The sequence below is a fragment of the Leuciscus leuciscus genome (assembly GCF_965113295.1).
Source record: "Leuciscus leuciscus genome assembly, contig: SUPER_11_unloc_3, whole genome shotgun sequence".
NCBI classification, from domain to species: domain Eukaryota; kingdom Metazoa; phylum Chordata; class Actinopteri; order Cypriniformes; family Leuciscidae; genus Leuciscus; species Leuciscus leuciscus.
This window is the reverse complement of record NW_028118544.1, coordinates 763322-789000: the sequence shown is the minus strand read 5'-3', so window position 1 is coordinate 789000 and position 25679 is coordinate 763322. Positions and strand designations below refer to the sequence as shown.

At 37.3% G+C, this 25679-nt stretch overlaps 2 protein-coding genes across 2 annotated transcripts in view; both read right to left on the bottom strand.

Annotated features, from left to right (window-relative positions):
* LOC309510152 (NACHT, LRR and PYD domains-containing protein 12-like) overlaps window positions 1-25679 on the bottom strand; it is a gene marked incomplete at its 3' end in the record, with an annotated part of 757492 nt that overhangs the window by 11680 nt on the left and 720133 nt on the right. The window contains exons 17-18 of the mRNA XM_082191218.1: window positions 17571-17741; window positions 4751-4921 (exon numbers count right to left, since the gene is read on the bottom strand). Of these exons, the coding sequence (XP_082047344.1) occupies window positions 4751-4921; window positions 17571-17741 (342 nt within the window). The remainder of the gene's footprint in view (window positions 1-4750; window positions 4922-17570; window positions 17742-25679) is intronic.
* On the bottom strand, window positions 581-1869 carry LOC309510145 (uncharacterized protein; the record flags this gene model as incomplete). The annotated part of the gene is made up of 2 exons (XM_082191212.1): window positions 1299-1869; window positions 581-984 (listed from the first exon to the last, which is right to left on the bottom strand). The coding sequence occupies exons 1-2, from the start codon at window positions 1774-1776 to the stop codon at window positions 581-583; spliced, it is 882 nt and encodes a 293-aa protein (XP_082047338.1). The 5' UTR covers window positions 1777-1869.

Here is a 25679-nt window from a genome sequence, read left to right as displayed (position 1 = left end):
CCGAGTTAGCCCAGCATTTTTTGTTTTTTTAAGATATAGAAAAGTGACTTCAGTAGTTTGTATTTCAATTAAATGAAATCTATTTAATATTTATCTTTTTTAAAATACATTACGTATTTTAAATGTAATTGATGTATTAATATGGCACTGTACACAGTTATTTTGAAAAAGCAATAATGAAGCACACACCAATATGTTGAACACAAACTTTTATATGCAAATAAAACATATACATTATATGAAACAATACAAAGTGTTTAATCTAGATTGCAAATATAAATTAGAGCACAAATGAAAACACTTAAAGAAAAAAATATATTTTAAAACTCTTTGAAATATACAGTACTATATACACTATTCCTAATCCAGCTGTAGAAACGAAGAGGATGACAACGGCGTGAATGTGCTGTTTTCCGTTTCTTCTGATGTGCTTGGGATATTGAACCGGGTATGACGTGGAGGCACATAATAATGTGTGGGTGCCAGAGCTGGCATGTGGCGTAGGAGTTCACCCAAAAAACAGTTTTGGGTCTCTTGTAGCTCGCGCAGCATTAAAATATACTATGACTATATACTATTCCTAATCCAGCTGTAGAAACGAAGAGGATGACAACGGCGTGAATGTGCTGTTTTCCGTTTCTTCTGATGTGCTTGGGATATTGAACCGGGTATGACGTGGAGGCACATAATAATGTGTGGGTGCCGGAGCTGGCATGTGGCGTAGGAGTTCACCCAAAAAACGGTTTTGGGTCTCTTGTAGCTCGCGCAGCATCGACATCTGCCTTGCCAGTTCATCTTCCCTTGCCAGACTCGCCTCTCTCCTCAGTCGCTCCTCGTATTCCCTCTGCTCTGCCAAGCGAACACGCTCCCTCTCCTCAAAGTCTCTGTCCATTTCAAAAAATAGGTCCTTCACCTCTTTCATAATTGTTTGAGTCCTTGAAAGGGGCTTTCTGGCCTTTTTAGCTGGAGGTGGTTGAGGCGATTCTGAAAAGACAAACCCAAAAGTTGTATTATTACCCAGGAATACACATGTGATGTATGGCAGACAAAACACAAACTAAAGACTACAACCATGGGGACATTTTAAAACACTTAAACTTGGCTTGATGCATGAACACAGTGATATTAGAGGGCCAAATTTACTATAAAGCTTATTTATTAATACTGTATACTATATACAGGGAAGAATATACTTAATATGACGTTTTGCACGTTAGATTTCAGTGCGATTCTGGCTTTTTTCACGTTCATTGTTTTAGAATGTCCCCAACAATATAGTTAATGGTTATATAGCTCACCTGAACAAATTTCTCTAGGGTTTTCTTCAATGGTCTCCGGACTGGAGGCAACTGAGGGCAAGGGAGAAGCAGAAGAAGAGGAAAATGCGGAGGAACAAGACGGTTCTGGTGATAACTCCTCTTCGTCATTTGTACACGAAGGAAAAGACGAGTCCATACTCCCCAGTAGTGCCACTGGGTTTGCCGAGTGGCTCGTTCCCCATATGCCGTAGCACAGGTCGTAGAAAGGCCAGTCTAATCTTCCGCTACCGCTCTTTCCATTGTAGTCGTGAACTTGGTGGAATTTTTTACGCAGCGCCTTAAGTTTACTTATGATCTGCGCTTTCGATCTCGAGAAACCACGCTCGATCATTTTTTTCCGGATTCGGTCGTACACTAACGCATCACGTACCGTTCCACAAAGCTGGCGAACGATCTCAGCTTCGGCGCGGATTGCAAGGAGCTCTCGGGTCTCTGCTTCAGTCCAGTTTGCAGACATTTTTTCGTTCTTTCTTGTATCGATGACAAACACAAACTTTCTTCTAGAGTAACAGAGTCGCACGATAACTACGTCATTGCGAAGGCTCGTGCATCGTCACTACGACACACCCCTTACGGCATTTGTCCTGGCTTTTGTTCACACAGCGCGCGTTCCGGGTCTGAACACGGCAATGTTACTAGGTCCCGACCCGGCATCGATCCCGGCTTAAATCCCGGGTCGAGTTTGCGTTCACACAGAAGGCGCTCCGGCAATTTGCCGGCAATTTGCCGGGTTCAAAGTGCTGTGTGAAAGGGGCTCTTTTTTAAGTTGTAAATACTTAAATAAAGTCACTCTCTTTCGTACATCCCTACATCCATTTATATTTAAGGATCCGATATTAAAGGATACCATCAGGATGAAAAAAGATAAAATGAATAAATGCCAATATAGATGTAATTTCCAATACATAATAGGCTACCTCTTTAAGGACTTTTCTTTACTCTTTTTCTGACAGCACTTACAAACTTTTTTAAACGATAACGCTTAGGCTGATCTAATTCCTCAAGTGTTGCTTTCTTCATAGCCATAGCAGAGGAATCAATAATAAGCTTCAAATCAGGAAAATACGTTTCAATCTTTGGTTTTCTCTGTTTTTTTGTAGCATTCAAGAATTCATCCAGCTGTTCCAAACTATAATACCAGATCCTCTTTAATCGCCCAACAGTACTTTCCTGAGAATTGAATTCATCCAATTCATCAGTGATTAAGTCTGAACACTCACTATCCGGATCACTGTCAACATCCTGTGATATTGGTTCAGCATCATTTTGGGACATATCCCTATTTGATGCCTGCACCTCATCCAAGACATCCCTCACTTTAGACCCATCTTGTTCTCCAGATTGTTCTACCTCCTCCACAATCTCTACAGGGTCATTCATTCCACTCTGTCTAGCATCAGGAATGATCGCATCCGTTTCTGTAATCTCAATATTGCCACCCTGAGGCAACTGTTCTCTCATTTCAGTAGACGCGTCAATTTCCGCATTCAAATCAACTGCAGCGCTTTCTATAGTCGGTTTAACCAACTCGTTATTCTCCAAAACAATTGAATCTTGCACTGAACCATTCTTTGCGCTTTGAGCCTCTTTCACAACAGGACAACCTGTTTTAATATGGCCGTATTTTCCGCAAACAAAGCATTTCATAGTCTCAGTAGTGATAAATATTGTATAGTCCTTACCAAACACTGTCAATTTAACAGACACATCAAGCATTTCAAATTCAGCGCTTAATATCATCAGAGCCTGACGTCTGAAAGACATGACATGTTTCAACTCTGGATTTTTCAGTCCTAGAGGAATCATTCTAATCTGCCCAACCAATTTTCCATAACGAGCTAAGATAGACTCGAGCGCTTTATCAGAAATAAACGGAGGTACGTTTGACAACATCACTCTTTTAGAAAGACTAGACAAAGGTAAAATTGGAACAAATACATCCTGAACAGTTAAACCACACTCCACCAATTGACTAACCATTTCGATTTCCTTCAGAAAAACGACAATTGCTTTATTCATTCTTGAAGCGGACATTATGTTTTGTGCACCTATTTCTCGACCAATAGCGACCAAAACACTCTCAATAGACACAGACTCATCTGACGGCATGCACTTGCACGCGTGCCGAGCAGACAAACAGGAAAATCCATCGGAATTTGAGCCCATCTTTATCAGATAAACTGACAAAAATAGCCACTATAACACCTTCTCCTCTAACTTACAGCAATATTCAAAATAAATAAATAAACTCAGAAAGGAAAAGTTCAACTCACTCAGCAACTCCACACACTCCTTGCTCACGCGCTCCCCACAAACACGCCGCACATGCGCACAGAGAGAGAGAGAGAGAGAGAGAGAGAGAGAGAGAGAGAGAGGGGGGGGTCTTATTTGCGTCACTCCTTCATTGCTGTGCACTTTTTTTCTGCACAGCGGCTGATTTGTAGTTTTTACCACCAAAAGTTTCTCTGAGTTTTCGTATTTCCCATTCATTTCCTGTCGGTCATTTTTGAAGGAACCAAGTGTGACACTTTTTTTTTACGACCCTTTACCATATCCGAATCATGTCTATGATTATTTTGTGTGTGTTCACAAAGCTAATACAACAAACGTCACCAAGTGTCATCCCATTCAGATGAAGCAAGATGAATCATTTTTAAACCGAAGAGGATCAGAGAATGTCAACATTGAAAAGTGGAAGATTAATCAATTTATTAAAGAAATGTTAATTATTAGAAACCTTTTTGTCCCTGATATTATTATTTTTTTTCTATTTCTATTTCTTTTTCCTTTTTTTATATTGTGCTCTGTTCTTTAGGACATTTATTATAGTTTTGTTTTGCCTTATTGTAATGGTATTTACTGCAATAAAAAAACTTTGACGTTACTTCCGCATTCCTCGATTCCTATGGAAGTCTGTGGGTGTTGTAACTCTGTCAGTTCAAAAACACTGTTGTTTTAATATAGGGGGGGGTATTAACATGCCTAAGACTTTTGCACAGTACTGTATATACTGGGGAGAACATTTATGTTTTAGGATTAGCATGTTTAATCAAGCATTGGCTCACCTGTGATGTTCACTGATTTAACTGAATATTTATTTAATGTGCATTTGGACTGAAGTAAGTATCACTTGTAATTTATTGTTTAACTGAGTGTCTATGAATCACACATAAAATACTGGTTTTGGTTTTCCTGGTCAAACTATAATTGTACAGAAAATGAGCTCTCAATAAAATGTATTCATTTGTCTCTCATTTGTGTTGTGTGGATGTGTAATTGTTTGGTTGGACTCCTTCTTCAGACCCGAAAACAAGCTAGAGTTTAACAAGCAAAGTTGGTGATTGAGTAAAAAAGTTAAAAACTATTAAATAACTAATACATAATATATTTACCAAGGACAAAATATGTGTTTATCAGAGAGTTCATCTTACCACAGTTTCTCCAGTTTACAGTGAGGATCCTCCAGTACAGCAGAGAGCAGATGAACTGAATCTCCTAGTTTATTCCCAGACAGATCCAGATCTCTCAGGTGTGAGGGGTTTGATCTCAGAGCTGAAGCCAGAGCAGAACAACCTTCATCTGTGACTCCACAATATTTCAACCTGTAGAGAACAATGACGCTGTGTAAACAGTAGGCTTGGGTATCGAGTATCGAGTATCGATTGGAACCGGGACTAGCTTTGCGATTTTCCCGGAATCGTTCAAAAGTTTAAATTTCGATTCCTAGTTTCGATTCACAGTCCGCCGACCGGAAGAAGAAACCGCTGTCTAAGTCATTTCTAGCCCTATTCTGAACTGAAGTAACTACATAATCGATTTCAAAATGCCAAATGTTAACTCGCTGACACTTTAGTTAAACATTTGTAACGTACACACGGCATGGTAAATGCGTGTACTAGCACAGGTGTAAGCGTATATTGATTGTTATGCTAAACTGCGAACCGACACATTTTATGAGACGCTGTGTGAATTGCCTTATCAACTCACACAGTGTCTCATAAAATGTATTCAGAGCAAACAACCCTGACGTTAAACCTTAAAAACGTACATATGATGTTTTCTTATTCTTCGGTATCTTGCAAGTTGCAACTATAATATTCTCTCGTCCTCTGCTCGTCCGTTTGAAAACTGCGCGCGATGCCGGCAAACGTAAAAAAATATATATATTCATGAAAACACATTTACGAGCTGCCAACTTTCACGCATTTACCGTGAGACACACGCAATTGACACTTCTCACACGTTCTCACACCACACATCCATTTTCTCACGCACAATAAAAATCGTGAAGCAAAGAGGACACGGAGACCGACAGACTAGACAGAGCAGTTACTTTATGATATACAAAAAAATCTCAGCTCTCAGATTCTGTCAATTTTATTACGAAATTCAAACAATAAATACCGTTTTGGCGCTTGTAAATGTGACGTGACAGATCCCTAGCGCACGTGAACCGATCATCTCGACTAGCAGCTAATAGTACAAAAAACACGAACACTGTTGAAAGATACAGTAGCCTAGGCTACAACTTACCTAACTGTATATTCCTCATATATAATATCGATCAATCAGTGTTTTTTATCAGTGTGAAGAGGTCAATAACATAGCTGGAGAACAATTATGTCATATTTACCTCAGGAAAGCCATTTAATGAACATATAGGCTATAGCACACAGTTGGCAAGAAAAAAAGAGCTATAGAGAGTATTTTGCTAAATATGTGTACTATATTACATATTTATTATATTTGTACTTATATCATTAAATAAAGTTGTTATTATAATAAAAATAAAAAAACGCATTATATTTAATTTGAGTTATTTTTAACCTTAAATAATACTGCCAGCTGATAGGGCTCTCTGTATGTTTACAGCATTAGGTGAGTTGTTTTTTTCTTGAGAAAAATTAACGCCTATCTTTGAGTACCTAATATTTATCCAAATGAGTCAATATTAAATCAAATCACAATAACTGAATTGAAATGAAATAATAAAAAAGCGTAGCTTACCAGAAATTGTATCATGTAAACATTGTAACATGTTGTCACTAAACCTAATAAAATTCAGTTTAGTTACTAAAATGTTAGTGACAATCACATACAATACAATACACTTATTGTGATGCAATTTTTTTTTTATATTTCAATTGATGGAGAAGGTCAGACTATTTCCTTCAGAAAGACCGTTGGTTAGCTAGCTCATTTAAAATGTCATAAAAAAGTTGTTTAAAATAGATTTGATATTTATATTGTAGTTGAAAACAGCCCTGTGAGAAATTCATAGTAAATTTCATAAAAAGTAAAAAGTTCATAGAATTAAAATTGATCTAAACTTTTTTGATCCTGCCTCTTAAAAGAATCGGAATCGAGAATCGTTAGGAACCGGAATCGAAACAAGGAATCGGAATCGGAATCGGAATCGTTCAAATTCAAACGATACCCAACCCTAGTAAACAGTGTGTAAAATTAATATTTTATTAAAGATTGCCCATGAACTTGAGGAGAAACTGAGGGACAAATACCATGCAGTGCTGTAACTATGGAGTGATAAAGAGATAACATTAATAACACCTGAAGTGTAACTTTATCAATTAAATGTACTATATTTTGGTTCAATAATATTAATTTAATATTTTGAAGATATTTTTTGTTTCTAAATATTTGTCCAATAACGATCCATTAATGGCCATTTAAAAATAAATAAATAATTCTAATATGTTTATTACTTATATTACAATTGGATTTCATGCTTAGCATTTAGCATGCTAATATATGCTATTGCTAATTAATAGTTTCGTAGCAATCTAATACAATCTTATAATTCAGTCATATTTTTGTTCAATAATTTTTTTTATTATTATTTCGAATTTAGAAAGGTTTCTATGGTACTACTAAAAAAAAATGTATGAGCATTTTGTTCCATTAGAATTCATATTTTTATTTTTATTATTATTATTTTTCAATAAATGCAACATGTCACATTAGTGCAGGCCTTTAAAATCCTTTTTTTGAAGTGAGAAAAGCGTCATCCAGTGGCGTTAAAAAGTAAAAACTTGTGTAATGTCGTGTAACCGCCTGTAGGCTGTACTGTTGCTCACTATATAAATACATAGAGAGGCTTTTTGATTCCCATTGTTTTTTTTAGACATGATTTCTCCATTTTATTAGTTTTTTTTATTTTTTATTTAGATATATATTTAGACATTCTAAAAGACTATTTTTTTTAAGGTTTAGATATTTTTGTTACATAAGTATCAGGTTTTGCATTATGATTACAATCAAACAATAATGTTTGGTTAGAAAAGGAACACAATGCAAGCATTTTTGTTAATCAGTATTTGATCATTAAAAAAATCTAACAAAATAAGGGATGGATAGTGATAATTCAAAACACTTTATACAGACATTTTGCAATTAATTGGTATTTTATTCAGTTTAATTCTATAAATGGTAATAAAACTTCAGAAGGGAACAGCAATTATGATCTAACAGCAAAAACAATAAAATAACAACAGCAAACAATCATTATCAAACTGTAGGTTAAAAAACAGGAATAAAAATTGAATTATAATAATAAATATTATTTTAACTATGTACATACAAACTGTAATTATTTTATGTATTGTTGCATATGCAGCAGATATCAGGAACACCTATTAAGCTAAAATAAGACCAAACAATTATTGTGTGTGTGTGTGTGTGTGTGTGTGTGTGTGTGTGTGTGTGTGTGTGTGTGTGTGTGTGTGTGTGTGTGTGCGAGAGAGTCTCTTTTGTATTTTCTTCATTTATTGATTTTATTACGCATATTCTCAAAATTTACTGTTGCAGTCTTACCAGTTCATTTCTCTCTGTGTCTGTGTGTGTCTGTGTGTGTCTGTGTGTGTCTGTGTGTGTCTGTGTGTGTCTGTGTGTGTCTGTGTGTGTCTGTGTGTGTCTGTGTGTGTCTGTGTGTGTCTGTGTGTGTCTGTGTGTGTCTGTGTGTGTCTGTGTGTGTCTGTGTGTGTCTGTGTGTGTCTGTGTGTGTCTGTGTGTGTTTCATTGCTGTGCACATTTTTTCTGCACAGTGGCTGATTTGTAGTTTGTACCACCAAAAGTTTCTCTGAGTTTTCGTATTTCCCATTCATTTCCTGTCGGTCATTTTTGAAGGAACCAAGTGTGACACTTTTTTTTTTTTTTTTTTACGCCCCTTTACCATATCCGAATCATGTCTATGATTATTTAGTGTGTGTTCACAAAGCTAATACAACAAACGTCACCAAGTGTCATCCCATTCAGATGAAGCAAAACAATTAAATTAAAAAAAGTGTTCGGTCATTTTTAAACCGAAGAGGATCAGAGAATGTCAACATTGAAAAGTGGAAGATTAATCAATTTATTAAAGAAATGTTAATTATTAGAAACCTTTTTGTCCCTGATATTATTATTTTTTTTCTATTTATTTTTCCTTTTTTATATTGTGCTCTGTTCTTTAGGACATTTATTATAGTTTTGTTTTGTCTTATTGTAATGGTATTTACTGCAATACAAAACTTTACTTCCGCATTCCTCGATTCCTATGGAAGTCTGTGGGTGTTGTAACTCTGTCAGTTCAAAAACACTGTTGTTTTAATATAACATTTATACTTTGTGTATTTGTGTAATGTTTTGTCTTGTTTGTGATGTGGAGTAATTATATATATATACTATATAGTACTGTGCAAAAGTCTTAGGCATGTTAATCATTTTTCTGTTTCTTCATGTAATCACAGACGGACTCGATGATGGTGAGATCAGATCATACCGGCTGTTGTCAGATTCCTTGTGCATACACAAATCTCACTGGATTATTACAATTAATGGCAAAAAGAATGTTTGGAAATCTAAACTGATATTTCCTACTGACACATTACAGCAAAATATATAAATAACTGACTTAAAATACAATTTTTTGGGGGGGGGGGGGGGGGGGATATTAACATGCCTAAGACTTTTGCACAGTACTGTATATACTGGGGAGAACATTTATGTTTTAGGATTAGCATGTTTAATCAAGCATTGGCTCACCTGTGATGTTCACTGATTTAACTGAATATTTATTTATTGTGCATTTGGACTGAAGTAAGTATCACTTGTAATTTATTGTTTAACTGAGTGTCTATGAATCACACATAAAATACTGGTTTTGGTTTTCCTGGTCAAACTATAATTGTACAGAAAATGAGCTCTCAATAAAATGTATTCAATTGTCTCTCATCTGTGTTGTGTGGATGTGTAATTGTTTGGTTGGACTCCTTCTTCAGACCCGAAAACAAGCTAGAGTTTAACAAGCAAAGTTGGTGATCATTGAGTAAAAAAGTTAAAAACTATTAAATAACTAATACATAATATATTTACCAAGGACAAAATATGTGTTTATCAGAGAGTTCATCTTACCCCAGTTTCTCCAGTTTACAGTGAGGATCCTCCAGTACAGCAGAGAGCAGATGAACTGAATCTCCTAGTTTATTCACAGTCAGATCCAGATCTCTCAGGTGTGAGGGGTTTGATCTCAGAGCTGAAGCCAGAGCAGAACAACCTTCATCTGTGACTCCACAATCCCTCAACCTGTAGAGAACAATGACACACTCTTCACTCTCTCAGTTCAGATCAGATCAGTTTAACACAAGGGTCCGCAGCCGTACTGCAGGGGGTCCGTCAATTAATGCTTGATCACAAATCATTTTTTGTTAAAAAATTAAAACATGGGTAAAAAACATCACAAAGTCAAATTTAAATATAAGCACTCTCAAACGAACGCAAGATCTTCCTCAAACAACCTTCATCTGTGACTCCACAATATTTCAACCTGTAGAGAACAATGACGCTGTGTAAACAGTGTGTAAAATGACCATTTTATTAAAGATTGCAATGTGTGATGTGATTTGAATGTAGTGACAAGCAATGCCTCTATATTCTACACTGCTTTATAAAGGATGCCGGTTCTCCATGAACTTGAGGAGAAACTGAGGGACAAATACCATGCAGTGCTGTAACTATGGAGTGATAAAGAGATAACATTAATAACACCTGAAGTGTAACTTTAGCAATTAAATATACTATATTTTAGTTCAATAATATTAATTTAATATTTTGAAGATATTTGTTTCTAAATTTGTCCAATTATGATCCATTAATGGCCATTTAAAATAAAATTTAAAATTCTAATATGTTTATTACTTATATTACAATTAGATTTCATGCTTAGCATTTAGCATGCTAATATATGCTATTGCTAATTAATAGTTTTGTAGCAATCTAATACAATCTTATAACTCAGTCATGTGACACAAATATAAGAAATTGAATGAATTAATCCAGTTAGGGAACCATATTAAAATGACTTTAAAACTTCTTCATCGGGTTACTTGGAAATGACTTGATTCCACGATGTTGACATTATGTGAACAAATTATCTTTGTTGAACTTAATTGGTTCATGTGGAACTGATGTGCATGATTCAATCATTTAAATCCTACACACTTTTTCAGTGCATTGTTTTCTGTATTTTAAAAAGAATTTTGGATTTACTGTAAATCCCTCTGGTCCTCTTCGTTTAGGGGTCACACTTGGCTCCTTCGCAGTCAAAAGTGACCGAAGCCTTAAAATGTTTTTATTTTTATTTTTTAGGAAAACCAATGTAATATATTTTTGTTCAATAATATTTTTTTTATTATTATTTCGAATTTAGAAAGGTTTCTATGGTACTATGCAATAATTATTTAAAAAAATTGAATTCATGTTTTTATTTGTATTATTATTATTTTTCAATAAATGCAACATGTCACATTAGTGCAGGCCTTTAAAATCCATTTTTTGAAGTGAGAAAAGCGTCATCCAGTGGCGTTAAAAAGTAAAAACTTGTGTAATGTCGTGTAACCGCCTGTAGGCTGTACTGTTGCTCCCTATATAAATACATAGAGAGGCTTTTTGATTCCCATTGTTTTTTTTAGACATGATTTCTCCATTTTATTAGTTTTTTTTTATTTATTTAGATATATATTTAGACATTCTAAAATACTATTTTTTTTAAGGTTTAGATATTTTTGTTACATAAGTATCAGGTTTTGCATTATGATTACAATCAAACAATAACGTTTGGTTAGAAAAGGAACAATGCAAGCATTTTTGTTAATCAGTATTTGATAATTAAAAAAATCTAACAAAATAAGGGATGGATAGTGATAATTCAAAACACTTTATACAGACATTTTGCAATTAATTGGTATTTTATTCAGTTTAATTCTATAAATGGTAATAAAACTTCAGAAGGGAACAGCAATTATGATCTAACAGCAAAAACAATAAAATAACACAACAGCAAACAATCATTATCAAACTGTAGGTTAAAAAACAGGAATAAAAATTGAATTATAGAGAGATTTTGTTGCATATGCAACAGATATCAGGAACACCTATTAGGCTAAAATAAGACCAAACAATTATTGTGTGTGTGTGTGTGTGTGTGTGTGTCTGTGTGTGAGTGTGTTCGAGAGAGAGAGAGAGAGAGAGAGAGAGTGAGCGTGTGCATTTGAGCAAGAGAGTCTCTTTTGTATTTTTTTATTTATTGATTTTATTTAGCATATTCTCAAAGTTTGCTGTTGCAGTCTTACCAGTTAATTTCTTTGTGTGTGTGTGTGTGTGTGTGTGTGTGTGTGTGTGTGTGTGTGTGTGTGTGTGTGTGTGTGTGTGTGTGTGTGTGTGTGTGCGTGTGCATTTGAGCGAGAGAGAGTCTCTTTTGTATTTTTCTTCATTTATTGATTTTATTTTGCATATTATCAAAATTTGCTGTTGCAGTCTTACCAGTTCATTTCTCTCTGCGTCTGTGTGTGTGTGTGTGTGTGTGTGTGTGTGTGTGTGTGTGTGTGTGTGTGTGTGTTTGTGTGTGTGTGTGTGTTTGTACCACCAAAAGTTTCTCTGAGTTTTCGTATTTCCCATTCATTTCCTGTCGGTCATTTTTGAAGGAACCAAGTGTGACACTTTTTTTTTACGACCCTTTACCATATCCGAATCATGTCTATGATTATTTTGTGTGTGTTCACAAAGCTAATACAACAAACGTCACCAAGTGTCATCCCATTCAGATGAAGCAAAAAAAAATAATTAAAAACGTGTTCGGTCATTTTTAAACCGAAGAGGATCAGAGAATGTCAACATTGAAAAGTGGAAGATTAATCAATTTATTAAAGAAATTGTAATTATTAGAAACCTTTTTGTCCCTGATATTATTATTTTTTTCTATTTCTTTTTCCTTTTTTATATTGTGCTCTGTTCTTTAGGACATTTATTATAGTTTTGTTTTGCCTTATTGTAATGATATTTACTGCAATACAAAACTTTACTTCCGCATTCCTCGATTCCTATGGAAGTCTGTGGGTGTTGTAACTCTGTCAGTTCAAAAACACTGTTGTTTTAATATAACATTTATACTTTGTGTATTTGTGTAATGTTTTGTCTTGTTTGTGATGTGGAGTAATTATATATATATACTATATAGTACTGTGCAAAAGTCTTAGGCATGTTAATCATTTTTCTGTTTCTTCATGTAATCACAGACGGACTCGATGATGGTGAGATCAGATCATACCGGCTGTTGTCAGATTCCTTGTGCATACACAAATCTCACTGGGGGGGGGGGTATTAACATGCCTAAGACTTTTGCACAGTATTGTATATACTGGGGAGAACATTTATGTTTTAGGATTAGCATGTTTAATCAAGCATTGGCTCACCTGTGATGTTCACTGATTTAACTGAATATTTATTTAATGTGCATTTGGACTGAAGTAAGTATCACTTTTCATTTATTGTTTAACTGAGTGTCTATGAATCACACATAAAATACTGGTTTTGGTTTTCCTGGTCAAACTATAATTGTACAGAAAATGAGCTCTCAATACAATTTATTCAAATGTCTCTCATTTGTGTTGTGTGGATGTGTAATTGTTTGGTTGGACTCCTTCTTCAGACCCGAAAACAAGCTAGAGTTTAACAAGCAAAGTTGGTGATCACTGAGTAAAAAAGTTAAAAACTATTAAATTACTAATAAAGAATATATTTACCAAGGACAAAATATGTGTTTATCAGAGAGTTCATCTTACCACAGTGTCTCCAGTTTACAGTGAGGATCCTCCAGTACAGCAGAGAGCAGATGAACTGAATCTCCTAGTTTATTCACAGTCAGATCCAGATCTCTCAGGTGTGAGGGGTTTGATCTCAGAGCTGAAGCCAGAGCAGAACAACCTTCATCTGTGACTCCACAATCCCTCAACCTGTAGAGAACAATGACACACTCTTCACTCTCTCAGTTCAGATCAGATCAGTTTAACACAAGGGTCCGCAGCCGTACTGCAGGGGGTCCGTCAATTAAAGTCCCTGTAAAGGCAATTCTAAAAAAAAAATTCTAAACACATTATAAATGTTAGAAATGTATTGCTAAAACACATTACAAAGACTGTGAACTGTGAAGTACTGAATTGTGGAGTTAGACCGTTAAACAGTTTTTCACCATTGCTGTGTTCCGGATTTTTTGGGCGGGGCTAAAACGGGGGCTCGATGACGCACCGGAGCCCCTGAGCTCCTGGACACGCCCCTACTTGATGACACACTGGAGCCCCTGAGCTCCTGGACACGCCCCTACTTGATGACACACTGGAGCCCCTGAGCTCCTGGACACGCCCCTACTTGATGACTCACTGGAGCCCCTGAGCTCCTGGACACGCCCCTACTTGATGACTCACTGGAGCCCCTGAGCTCCTGGACACGCCCCTACTTGATGACTCACTGGAGCCCCTGAGCTCCTGGACACGCCCCTACTTGATGACTCACTGGAGCCCCTGAGCTCCTGGACACGCCCCTACTTGATGACACACTGGAGCCCCTGACGCTGGCCCCTCCCCTAACAATATAAATAGAGCACAATCACAGCAGTTTGCCGATCGCGAGTTACTGTCAGTACTATTAGTTACTACAGCCTACAGTTTGCTAGCTAGCTATGCCTTCGTCACGGAAATGCATACTACCTGGATGCGATCACGTACAAAACAGATCGGTGTCCTTATTAAAATTTCCGAAAAACGATCACATCAAGAAGATGTGGATTAATTTTGTGAATAAATGAGTGAATAGGTGAGCCACCTTGATGGAGAGCTGAGGATCACCGCCAAAACCCGCCTCTGTAGTGATCATTTTACACGGGATAGTTTTATAAACTTTCGTCGGAGACAACTGGGATTCACTGATAATCCGCTGTTATGGTGAATGGGGCCGAGCCGACTATCTCCCGCCTCGGTGTTCATACTCCCGTCGCGCCGACAACTCAGTGCCGGCCCGAGCCTTTTGGGGGCCCTAAGCAGAATTTGATTTAGGGGGCCCCCTCCCACCACGCGGAGTCACCTGTGCTTGACGATTATTGACACAATGTCACGCTATAATGTTGCATTATAAATGAATACAATGAGGTTATGTATTAATAAAAAATAAATAAAAAATAGATACTTAAAAAAGTTGTAACTTTTTCTTTACTCTTTTACTAACTCTTGGAAACTTCTGAAAACAAACTGTCACAAAACATATAAAAAAATTTATTTGCAAAATATCCTCCAACGTTTGCAACACTTTGCAGTTTGAATGATGTCTTGTATGAACATGACGGAGTATGTTTTTATGTTTCCACTGTTCAATCGCGCCCGCGACACACACACACAGACACAGACACAGACACAGACACACACAGACACACACAGACACACACAGACACACACACACACACACACACACACAAGCTTTGTAATCTTCCACTGTGATGTTTCCAAGCACATTTTTGCACATGCGAAGAGGATGATTTTTTTCCGCCGATATTGGAACGTGAGTGAAGTACAAAGCCTATGATAAAGAATAGTTTACCACCCAATCCATCGCGAATGTTGAAACATTTTGATTCTAATGAGAGAGATATGTGAGCCCAACGCCGCTTACTTTCACTTTCGCTTTAAATTATTTCGTTTTGGCTTGTTTATAGTTATTTTTTTAATTCTTGTTCTGTTCTGAATATCATTACATTTAAAGGATAAATCATTGATCAAATAAAATTTTTGTGACATGGCTTAACATTACCGTGACTTTGCGCACGAATTGTCTATGCACGCGAGGTTATGCGCATGACTCAAACACTGGCAGACACAGCAGCAGTTGTAGGCAGGTATATTGATCATGAAATCAGAATTTTCTTGTCTTGAATTATTAATCCTTTCATTCATTTATGTCACTTGTTTAAGTTAATTAATATGTAAAAAAAATTTATAAAAAATTTATAAAAAATAAATAAATAAAAACTCGATTGGGGGCCCCCTGGTGGCCCCAAGCAGCCGCTTAGTTCGCTTATGCCTCGGGCCGGCCCTGCGACAACTGGTGCCATCATCAGCAGTGCGTGCCCACCAATGAGAGTAAGTTGCCTTGTGTGCTTATGTTATAATTATAGTAGGTAGTCCAGGCTCGAACATGTATGGCTTTGTAAAACCAATTAAGCTTCTAGGAGCATCCATTCCGGCTGTAGCGGTGACAGCTGAGTGTGGCGACGGCAGCTTTCCCGCGAGTGGGCGTGGTTTCAGTGCAGCCAGTGGACACGCCCCCAGCGTTTGAGAGCAGAGACAACTGCTCATTTTTTCAAGATTTTGATAGCTTATTTTATGTACTTGCCGGCTTTTTTTATCATTGAAATTTGTCTGGGTGGCTAATAACACATTTTTCTGTGGTGTGACAAACTCAGAACACATACTTAATTTTGACTTTACAGGGACTTAAATGCTTGATCACAAATAATTTTTTGTAAAAAAATGTAAACATGGGTAAAAAACATCACAAAGTCAAATTTAAATATAAGCACTCTCAAACGAATGCAAGATCTTCCTCAAACAATCTTCATCTGTGACTCCACAATATTTCAACCTGTAGAGAACAATGACGCTGTGTAAACAGTGTGTAAAATGACCATTTTATTAAAGATTGCAATGTGTGATGTGATTTGAATGTAGTGACAAGCAATGCCTCTATATTCTACACTGCTTTATAAAGGATGCCGGTTCTCCATGAACTTGAGGAGAAACTGAGGGACAAATACCATGCAGTGCTGTAACTATGGAGTGATAAAGAGATAACATTAATAACACCTGAAGTGTAACTTTATCAATTAAATGTAGCCTACTATATTTTAGTTCAATAATATTAATTTAATATTTGAAGATATTTTTGTTTCTAAATATTTGTCCAATAATTATGATCCATTAATGGCCATTTAAAATAATATTTTTTTTCTAATATTTGTATTACTTATATTACAATTAGATTTCATGCTTAGCATTTAGCATGCTAATATATGCTATTGCTAATTAATAGTTTTGTAGCAATCTAATACAATCTTATAACTCAGTCATGTGACACAAATATAAGAAATTGAATGAATTAATCCAGTTAGGGAACCATATTAAAATCACTTTAAAACTTCTTCATTGGGTTACTTGGAAATGACTTGATTCCACGATGTTGACATTATGTGAACAAATGATCTTTGTTGAACTTAATTGGTTCATGTGGAGCTGATGTGCATGATTCAATCATTTAAATCCTACACACTTTTTCAGTGCATTGTTTTCTGTATTTTAAAAATAATTTTGGATTTACTGTAAATCCTTAAGAATGTCAACATTGAAAAGTGGAAGAATAATCAATTTATTAAAGAAGTTTCAATTATGAGAAGAACCTGAAGTCTTTTTGTCCCTGATATTTTTCCCATTTCTTTTTCCTTTTTATATTGTGCTCTGTTTTTTAGGACATTTATTATAGTTTTGTTTTGCCTTATTGTAATGGTATTTACTGCAATAAAAAACGTTGACGTTACTTCCGCATTCCTCGATTCCTATGGAAGTCTGTGGGTGTTGTAACTCTGTCAGTTCAAAAACACTGTTGTTTTAATATAACATTTATACTTTGTGTATTTGTGTAATGTTTTGTCTTGTTTGTGATGTGGAGTAATTATATATATATACTTTATACCATGGTCTGGGTGAATACTCGATTCTGATTGGCAGCAGGGTGTCCATTAAAAAGTGATAGAGGACACCTAGTAAAGGAGTTCTGGTGAAACTGACTGTTTACCGTTCGAAATTTAAAAACTATTAAATTACTAATAAAGAATATATTTACCAAGGACAAAATATGTGTTTATCAGAGAGTTCATCTTACCCCAGTGTCTCCAGTTTACAGTGAGGATCCTCCAGTACAGCAGAGAGCAGATGAACTGAATCTCCTAGTTTATTCCCAGACAGATCCAGATATCTCAGGTGTGAGGGGTTTGATCTCAGAGCTGAAGCCAGAGCAGAACAACCTTCATCTGTGACTCCACAATCACTCAACCTGTAGAGAACAATGACACACTCTTCACTCTCTCAGTTCAGATCAGATCAGTTTAACACAAGGGTCCGCAGCCGTACTGCAGGGGGTCTGTCAATTAATGCTTGATCACAAATAGTTTGTTAAATAAAAAAATGGTAAAAAACATCACAAAGTCAAATTTAAATATAAGCACTCTCAAGCGAATGCAAGATCATCCTCAGTTGATGCTGTAATAATATCATACTGGCAAACTCTCAAGTGTGTTTTTGTGTTTGAGCTCTGGAGAACGTCAAATGTTTTTACAGCGGTGAGAAATGTAGCCAATCACAGTCATGTTTGTTGGTCTATTGAACGCAGCCAATCAGAGGTGTTTCATTTTGTCAGAATCCACTCACCGAGATATAAAGGCCCTGTCCTAAATGGCACACCTCACTTTCAGTCTTGTAGACTTACAATGGCTTCTGCGTGCCCATTAAGTCCATAGGGTGTCCCATTTAGTAGTTTTAGGTTTCAGAAGGGTACTCACGAGCGCCCCTCTGCGGTCGATATGTGCTCTAAATGCGCACTGAAGCGAGCTCCACAGCAGACTTGTTCACGACAGTCAAAGCGGCGTTACGTCAGGAAAGTGCGGACTCAGAGGAAGACCGCGAGTGTTTAGGGTGCCATTTGTGACAGGGCCAGACTCACAATTGCGTGACATAAATAGCAATTGCAAGAAAAAGTCAGAATTCCGAGTTTGTACCTTGCAATTCTGAGGGGAAAAACAGTCAGAATTGTGAGATAAAAAGTCACTGTTTAACATGTTCAAACAAATAATGTAGCAAAATGATCATTCAAATGTTATTTTTCTTAATTGCATTTACACCCACAGTTAAGACACTTGCGATTGCATTTTCATTAAATGTCCCGCAATGAATGAAGCAAAATTCAATGTGCAAATTGAAAATGCATTCCGCCGTCAATCACTGCGTGAAGTTGGCCCCGCCCCCTCCCTCCCTGTCAATGACTGTGTGAAGTTGGCCCCGCCCCCTCCCTGTCAATGACTGTGTGAAGTTGGCCCCGCCCCCTCCCTCCCTGTCAATGACTGTGTGAAGTTGGCCCCACCCCCTCCCTCCCTGTCAATGACTGTGTGAAGTTGGCCCCGCCCCCTCCCTCCCTGTCAATGACTGTGTGAAGTTGGCCCCGCCCCCTCCCCCTCCCTTCCTGTCAATCACTGTGTGAAGAGAGAGAGATTTATTTATCCTTTCGGAAATTTGTTCTACACCATACAGCATCGGTTTCCAACAGGGGGGTCGCGGCCCACAAGGGGTCCTCAGCGAGCTCTGTGGGGGGTCGCGTCATATTTTGAAAAGTTTTGAGCAATTTGCATTAAATAAAAGTCCTTAACTTTTTTTCTGTTCAAAATTTATATAATGAGCGAGTTCATCATGAATCCATTTTGCAGTGTTTTTGTCTTATCCTGAATCACTATGGTACACCTATAATAAGTGATTACATAGGGACTATTTTACCCTGGTTCGGATCGCTGCCGCTGCGGAGTAGCCCAGTACCTGCGTGACTCGTCATAGACGCACACAGAGAGAGAAGTAGTTCCGGCTACAATGTTCTTCCGAAAGACGCATTATTCTGTTAATAAACACAAGTTTATTATCACTCGCTATAGCGCCAAAAGCCTCAAAAATAAAGCCTCACATTGATAAAGCCTCACAAATAACATGCAAGTATTGAGGCCCCAGACAGAAGTCATTTAGTAATAGCCTATATTCATTCTTTTTTTACCTACACACAGGTGTGAAAACTGATATTTTTGTTATTGCATTTAAAATAGGGCAAATTTATAGGCTACTCCTAGGCTTACATTTTTAAATTACAAAGGGCCTACTGATGTTTTTGTTATTGTATTTTCAATATTATAGGCTATTATTTGTGCATAAACATATCTGTTTATAGTAAACATACCGTTTATTTGAAAACAACATATTTTGTCATCCTTGCTGCAAGCTTACAAGAGCGATAATATCATTAAATGTGAAGGGGGGCCCTAAAATATTTTCTTGGGTAAAAGGGGGTCTCAGACAAAAAAAGGTTGGGAACCCCTGCCATACAGTACGTCTGATACATTTATACATAAGACAACAAGACAGTTGACAAGACAGAATTCCAAACAAAATATACAACAACATTTCCCTCTCCCCAAACACCCCCACCCTACCACACCCACACCCATACACAACATCAGGACAGAAGACTCAAACCCCACTACACATAACTAGGATAATAAAGTGCAGTTGTGCATACTGTAACAGTCAAGCTGGAAAGAAAGTGCATGATGCTATTTAAAGTGCTGTCCTGCAGGTAAGTTCTTATTCATAAGTGTAATGTAGTTGGAATGAATGACTTACTGGCTCGATTAGTTTTGAAAGAGGGTAACCTAATCCTCCTCCCTGATGGCAACACCTCATATGCCTGGTGTAGGGGGTGTGACATATCTCTATTAATTGCTTGACCTTTCTTCAACACCCTTCTTTCACAGGTAATAGCCATACTGTCTAGTTTTTTCCCTGCAACCTTGCTAGCCAAGTTAACTATCTTGCTCAGTCTGTTTTTATTGGTCACTGACAAAGAGAAATACCAGGCAACACAACAAAAAAGTAGAATGCTCTCCACAAATGAGTGATAAAAAAGTAACATCATATCACTATCCACTCTAAATTGTCTTAGTCTCCGCATAAAATGCAGCCTCTGCAGCCCCTTTTTATAGTATAACTGTTCCATTGCAACTTATTATCTATTATTGTCCCTAAGTACTTGTACTCGGCTACAATCGCAACATCCTCTTCATTTATAACCAAACACTGATGGGGCTGGCTCCCAATTCTGTAATCTATTATTATTTCCTTTGTTTTCTTTATATTTAGATGAAGATAGCTGGACCTACACCAATCTGCAAATTGATCCACCCAGGCCCTGTAGTTGGTCTCATCACTATTCTGTATTAACCCCACTATTGCTGTATCATCTGCAAATTTTATTGTAAGATGCTCAGGTGTATTACTTCTACACTCATTAGTGTAAAGAGTGAACAATACTGGTGAGATGACACTGCCCTGTGGGGATCCTGTATTGGTCATAATCGGGGAGGACACAGCCTCATTTACCCTAACACACTGTGTTCTCTCCGTCAGAAAGGACTCAACCCACCTTATAATGTTAGGATTTACCCCTAACTGCCCCAGCCTCTCCATCATAATGTGGGGCCTGATGGTGTTGAAGGCGGAGGAAAAATCTATAAAGAGAACCCGGACATATCGTTTGGGCTTATCCAGATGGCAATAGATATTATGGAGCATATACAGAAGGGCATCATCTGTGCTCCGCTTGTTTCTATAGGCAAACTGTAAAGGGTCGATATTACATTGCACATCATTTAGAATATGTCTCAGAACAATTCTCTCTAGGCTCTTCACCACGATTGATGTTAGGGCGACTGGACGATAATCATTTAAATCAGCTGGTCTTGCTACCTTAGGTACTGGTACTATGAGCGAGGACCTCCAGGCTTTAGGAATGTAATGTGTATCTAATGACTTTTGAAAAAGCTGGCAGAAAATGAGGCTAAGTTGTTCACTACACATTTGCAAAACCCTACCACTTATTTGATCTGGGCCTGGTGCTTTTTTAGAATCAATTTTATTAAAAACTCTACGCACCTCATCCGCTGTAATAGTTGGAGGAGTACCATACTGTAACTGCTGTCTAATGGCATCACGCTCCAGGAGAAAGTCTGATGTTTCGAACCGTGCATAAAAACCATTCAGTTCATTTGCAAATGCTTGATCATCTCCATTTGCATCTATGTGCCTTTTCTTCTCTTCCTTCCCTATCATTGTATACATCCCTTGCCATGCATGTTTCAGGTTATTCCCCCTCATTTTCACCTCAATCTGCCATTTATATTTCTGTTTACAGTCATTTGTTATCTGTCTAATCTCCTTCTGAATTGCTTTCATTTTAAGCCTGTCTCCCTGCTCAAAAGCTCTCCTTTTCCTGTGCAGTGCAACTTTTAATTCTTTATTTACCCAGGGTTTGTCATTTGGAAATACCCTAAAAGTTTTTTCTGGGATTATACAGTCCACACAGAACCGAATATAGTCAGTCACCACTAAAGTCAACTCTTCCAAATTCTTACTAGTGTGCACGAAAATGTCCCACACAGTACAATCAAAACAGCCTCGAAGGCGTTCAACAGACTCATTAGTCCACTGTTTAACTGTCTTTATCTCCGGTTTGCTGGTCTTGAGCTTTTGTTTATACTGCGGGACAAGCTGGATTGCATTGTGATCCGAGTCTCCGAGGGGTGGTTTTGCATAGCCCTTATAAGCGTCTTTAATATTCCCAAAGCATAGATCGAGTGTTTTATCCCTCCTTGTCGGGCATTCGACGTATTGATAGTAATTGGGCAATACGCTTTTGATTGAGCATCCATTAAAGGGTTAGTTCACCCAAAAATGAAAATTCTGTCAGTAATTACTCACCCTCATGTTGTTCCAACCGCGTAAGACCTTCGTTCATCTTCGGAACACAAATTAAGATATTTTTGATGAAATCTGATAACTTCTCCGTAGGCTGCTAGGTGGCCCAAACTTGCTGGCCCAGAAAAGTTATTAAAGAGATCGTTAATATAGTCCAAGTGACTACAGTGGCTCAATATATCAAGCGACGAGAATACTTTTTGTGTGCAAAAACAAACAAAAATAACGACTTTATTCCACTATTCATTTCCTTCTCTCTGGGCCACTAGTTGGTTCGCGTAGTGTTTTTGCGCTGCGCGTCACACACATGACCAGCGTCGGCCAATAGTGAGCCTACGTGGTGACGTGTAACACAGACGCGCTGCGCAAAAACACTTACGAGGCCCAGAGAAAAGGAAATGAATAGTGGAATAAAGTCGTTATTTTTGTTTGTTTTTGCGCACAAAAAGTATTCTCGTCGCTTGATATATTGAGCCACTGTAGTCACGTGGACTATATTAACGATCTCTTTAATAACTTTTCTGGGCCAGCAAGTTTGGGCCACCTAGCAGCCTACGGAGAAGTTATCAGCTCTCAGATTTCATCAAAAATATCTTAATTTGTGTTCCGAAGATGAACGAAGGTCTTACACGGTTGGAACAACATGAGGGTGAGTAATTACTAACAGAATTTTCATTTTAACCCTTTAAAGTCTCCGAGCACAAACTTCGGTGCATCAGGTGCCATGTTTTCTAGTTTAGCCATTGTGTCGTATATCCTATTTGCCGCGACCTTAGTATTAGCGCGGGGATGAATATATACCACAGTGACAAACACCTGACCAAATTCCCTAGGTAGATAGTAAGGTCTTACCGACAGCGACAATAGCTCAATATCCTCCGAGCAATGGGAGTCTCTTACTGTGTAGTTTTTACACCATCGCTCATTTATATAAACACACACCCCCCCTCCCATTCTTTTGCCGGTTACCTGTGCATCACGGTCCAGTCTAATCGGGTCGCTAAACCCTGTGATCCTGAGTGTTGAGTTATCAGTCGTGTCTTTAAGCCATGTTTCCGTGAAGCACAACAGACAACTTTCCCGATACTCTGAGAGGTTCCTCCAGCGTCATGTGATGAAAAACGCTTACATATAACCCATAAAACAAACAAACATTTCAGACGTGCTGTAGGCACTCGTCGCCACAGTGCAGCGCCGGAAGTGAAGTTGGCCCCGCCCCATCTAACCGTTCTAACCTGTGTAGTAGTAGTACTGATAAATAGTAATAAGTAATTATTGATGAATAATTATTTACATAAATGTGATGCTTAAGTTATCCTAGTTTCTCTCTACAAAATAGTACATTTTACAACATTTTAAATCACATGATTTTAAACCTAAATTTGATGGATTAATAGCATGTGGTCACCGCAAGTATTTTTTATTTTTTTATGCGTGTATACAGAACATTTTAAAATTAAGCCATTTTATTTTATTCAGGTCATATTTGCTGTTGAGTGGAAGCAAAAATTAGTCAAGTAATTGTCTCTGTAATGTTAATCCTAAAGCTACAATAAAATATGGTCTGTAAACAACTTAACATACCAGTACACATTCAAGGGAAAATGCAAAAATAATAACAGCATCAAGAAAAGAAATCTTGTCAGATGTCCAAAAAAAAGAAAGAAAAAAAATGCTTTAAGATATTTTGTCTGGTAAGAGTTCCTTCGTTAATGGCAAATTTTTCCACAGTGATCTGTACATAAGGTTCCTCTTAATTTGCTGTTAAGTGTCTGCAGGACAAGCAAAAAAAAATAAAAAAATCATCACTGATCAACTCTCTTGTAGTGCGCATGCATAGGCCTATATGACGTCACCAAACACACCACCGCGCATGCGCGTAACAGCGTCCAGTATGTGTTGGATCTGATCCAGCTACGTCATCGTGCTACAGGCTGCAGAGAGGACTTCTTGAGAGTAGTCGAGTGCAGGTTGGGAGGAGCTGCAAATGGACACGTGAAGTCGGACACTTTCTGGTTCCCGTAGTGACCGCTCACGTGGTGTTTGCAGGGGCGTAGCCATCATTTCAAAAGTGAGGGGGACAGAATGTCAAGTGTAATACCAGTTTTTTTCAGACTTTTGTTGACAGGTTTTTGCTTAATTGGCTTAATATGCTATTTATTTTTAAAGCAATAAAACAGAAAGAAAGAAAGATGTTCATTACTTTATATTGCACATGCAGGGTTTTTCCTGGCTCAAAACTAGGCGGGAGTGGTAAAATCCTGATCATGCATTTTAATAATAAGATAATGAAATTTGTATTTTTCATAGACCATCATATAGCCTGTGTTTGTGGGTGGAGCTCGGTACCCCTAGGGGGGTCGGGGGGCATGCCCCCCTGGAAGAAAATGTGTACATTTTAAAGATAAATGCATTAATCTGGTGCACTTTGAGTCACCCGAATCTGCTGTTAAAAATAAATAATCCACCCGCCAACCGCCCAAACCTATGATATTTGATCATCACATTACAATTATTCAAACTACAATTATTACATCACTGTTGGAAAACATTTTTATCAGAATAAGTTTTTTACCTTTATAAAGGGCATTTTTTCCTTAATTTTATTAAATGTAGCCTATGCTCCATCTTTCATTTCAAATTGAAACTTTGTTACCGTCAGTGTATTATTATCAACTATAGGCTATCAATCGCCACTTAACATTAAATTAAATCAGAATCATCCTTGCATTATCTGTGATTCCCTATTTATTATTAATATTATTTATTATCTATCTATCTATCTATCTATCTATCTATCTATCTATCTATCTATCTATCTATCTATCTATCTATCTATCTATCTATCTATCTATCTATCTATCTATCTATCTGCCTGTCTGTCTTACTAAACTAAAACTTTCCAATTGAAAACCTTCAAACTTCAAGCTTTTAAAACTACTTCAAACTTTCTGGTTAGGCTTTTTCAAGAGAACTTAAATTTTGTCATCATGTACACATGTTACAACACTGCCTGATTCAAGCAGGCTGTTAATGCAAGGAAATACAAATTCAGCATTAGGCTAACAATCACCATGTTTATTCTAATTTGAAGGGCTTTGATAACATCTGTGAAAATAAAAGACATTACGAATAAAAAAAGATTGAAAATAAACGCACGTTTGTGCGGGTAGAAACTTGTTAATTATTCAACAAGAGAAATAGGCAGAGTTATTCATCATTGTGCAACACAATTCGGATACCACATGACAACTTACTTACAGCGCTTGACTTTTTCGTGAAAAAGGATCGAGTTAAGACTGAAGAGTTTGTTGTCGTTTTGAACTCACTGCAACCTCTATGAAAAAAAATGGATTGGGCGCGGGTGCGAGCATGGGCGTGTCGTGATGCACGAGTGACTGATTACCATGGAAACGTGAAAGTCACG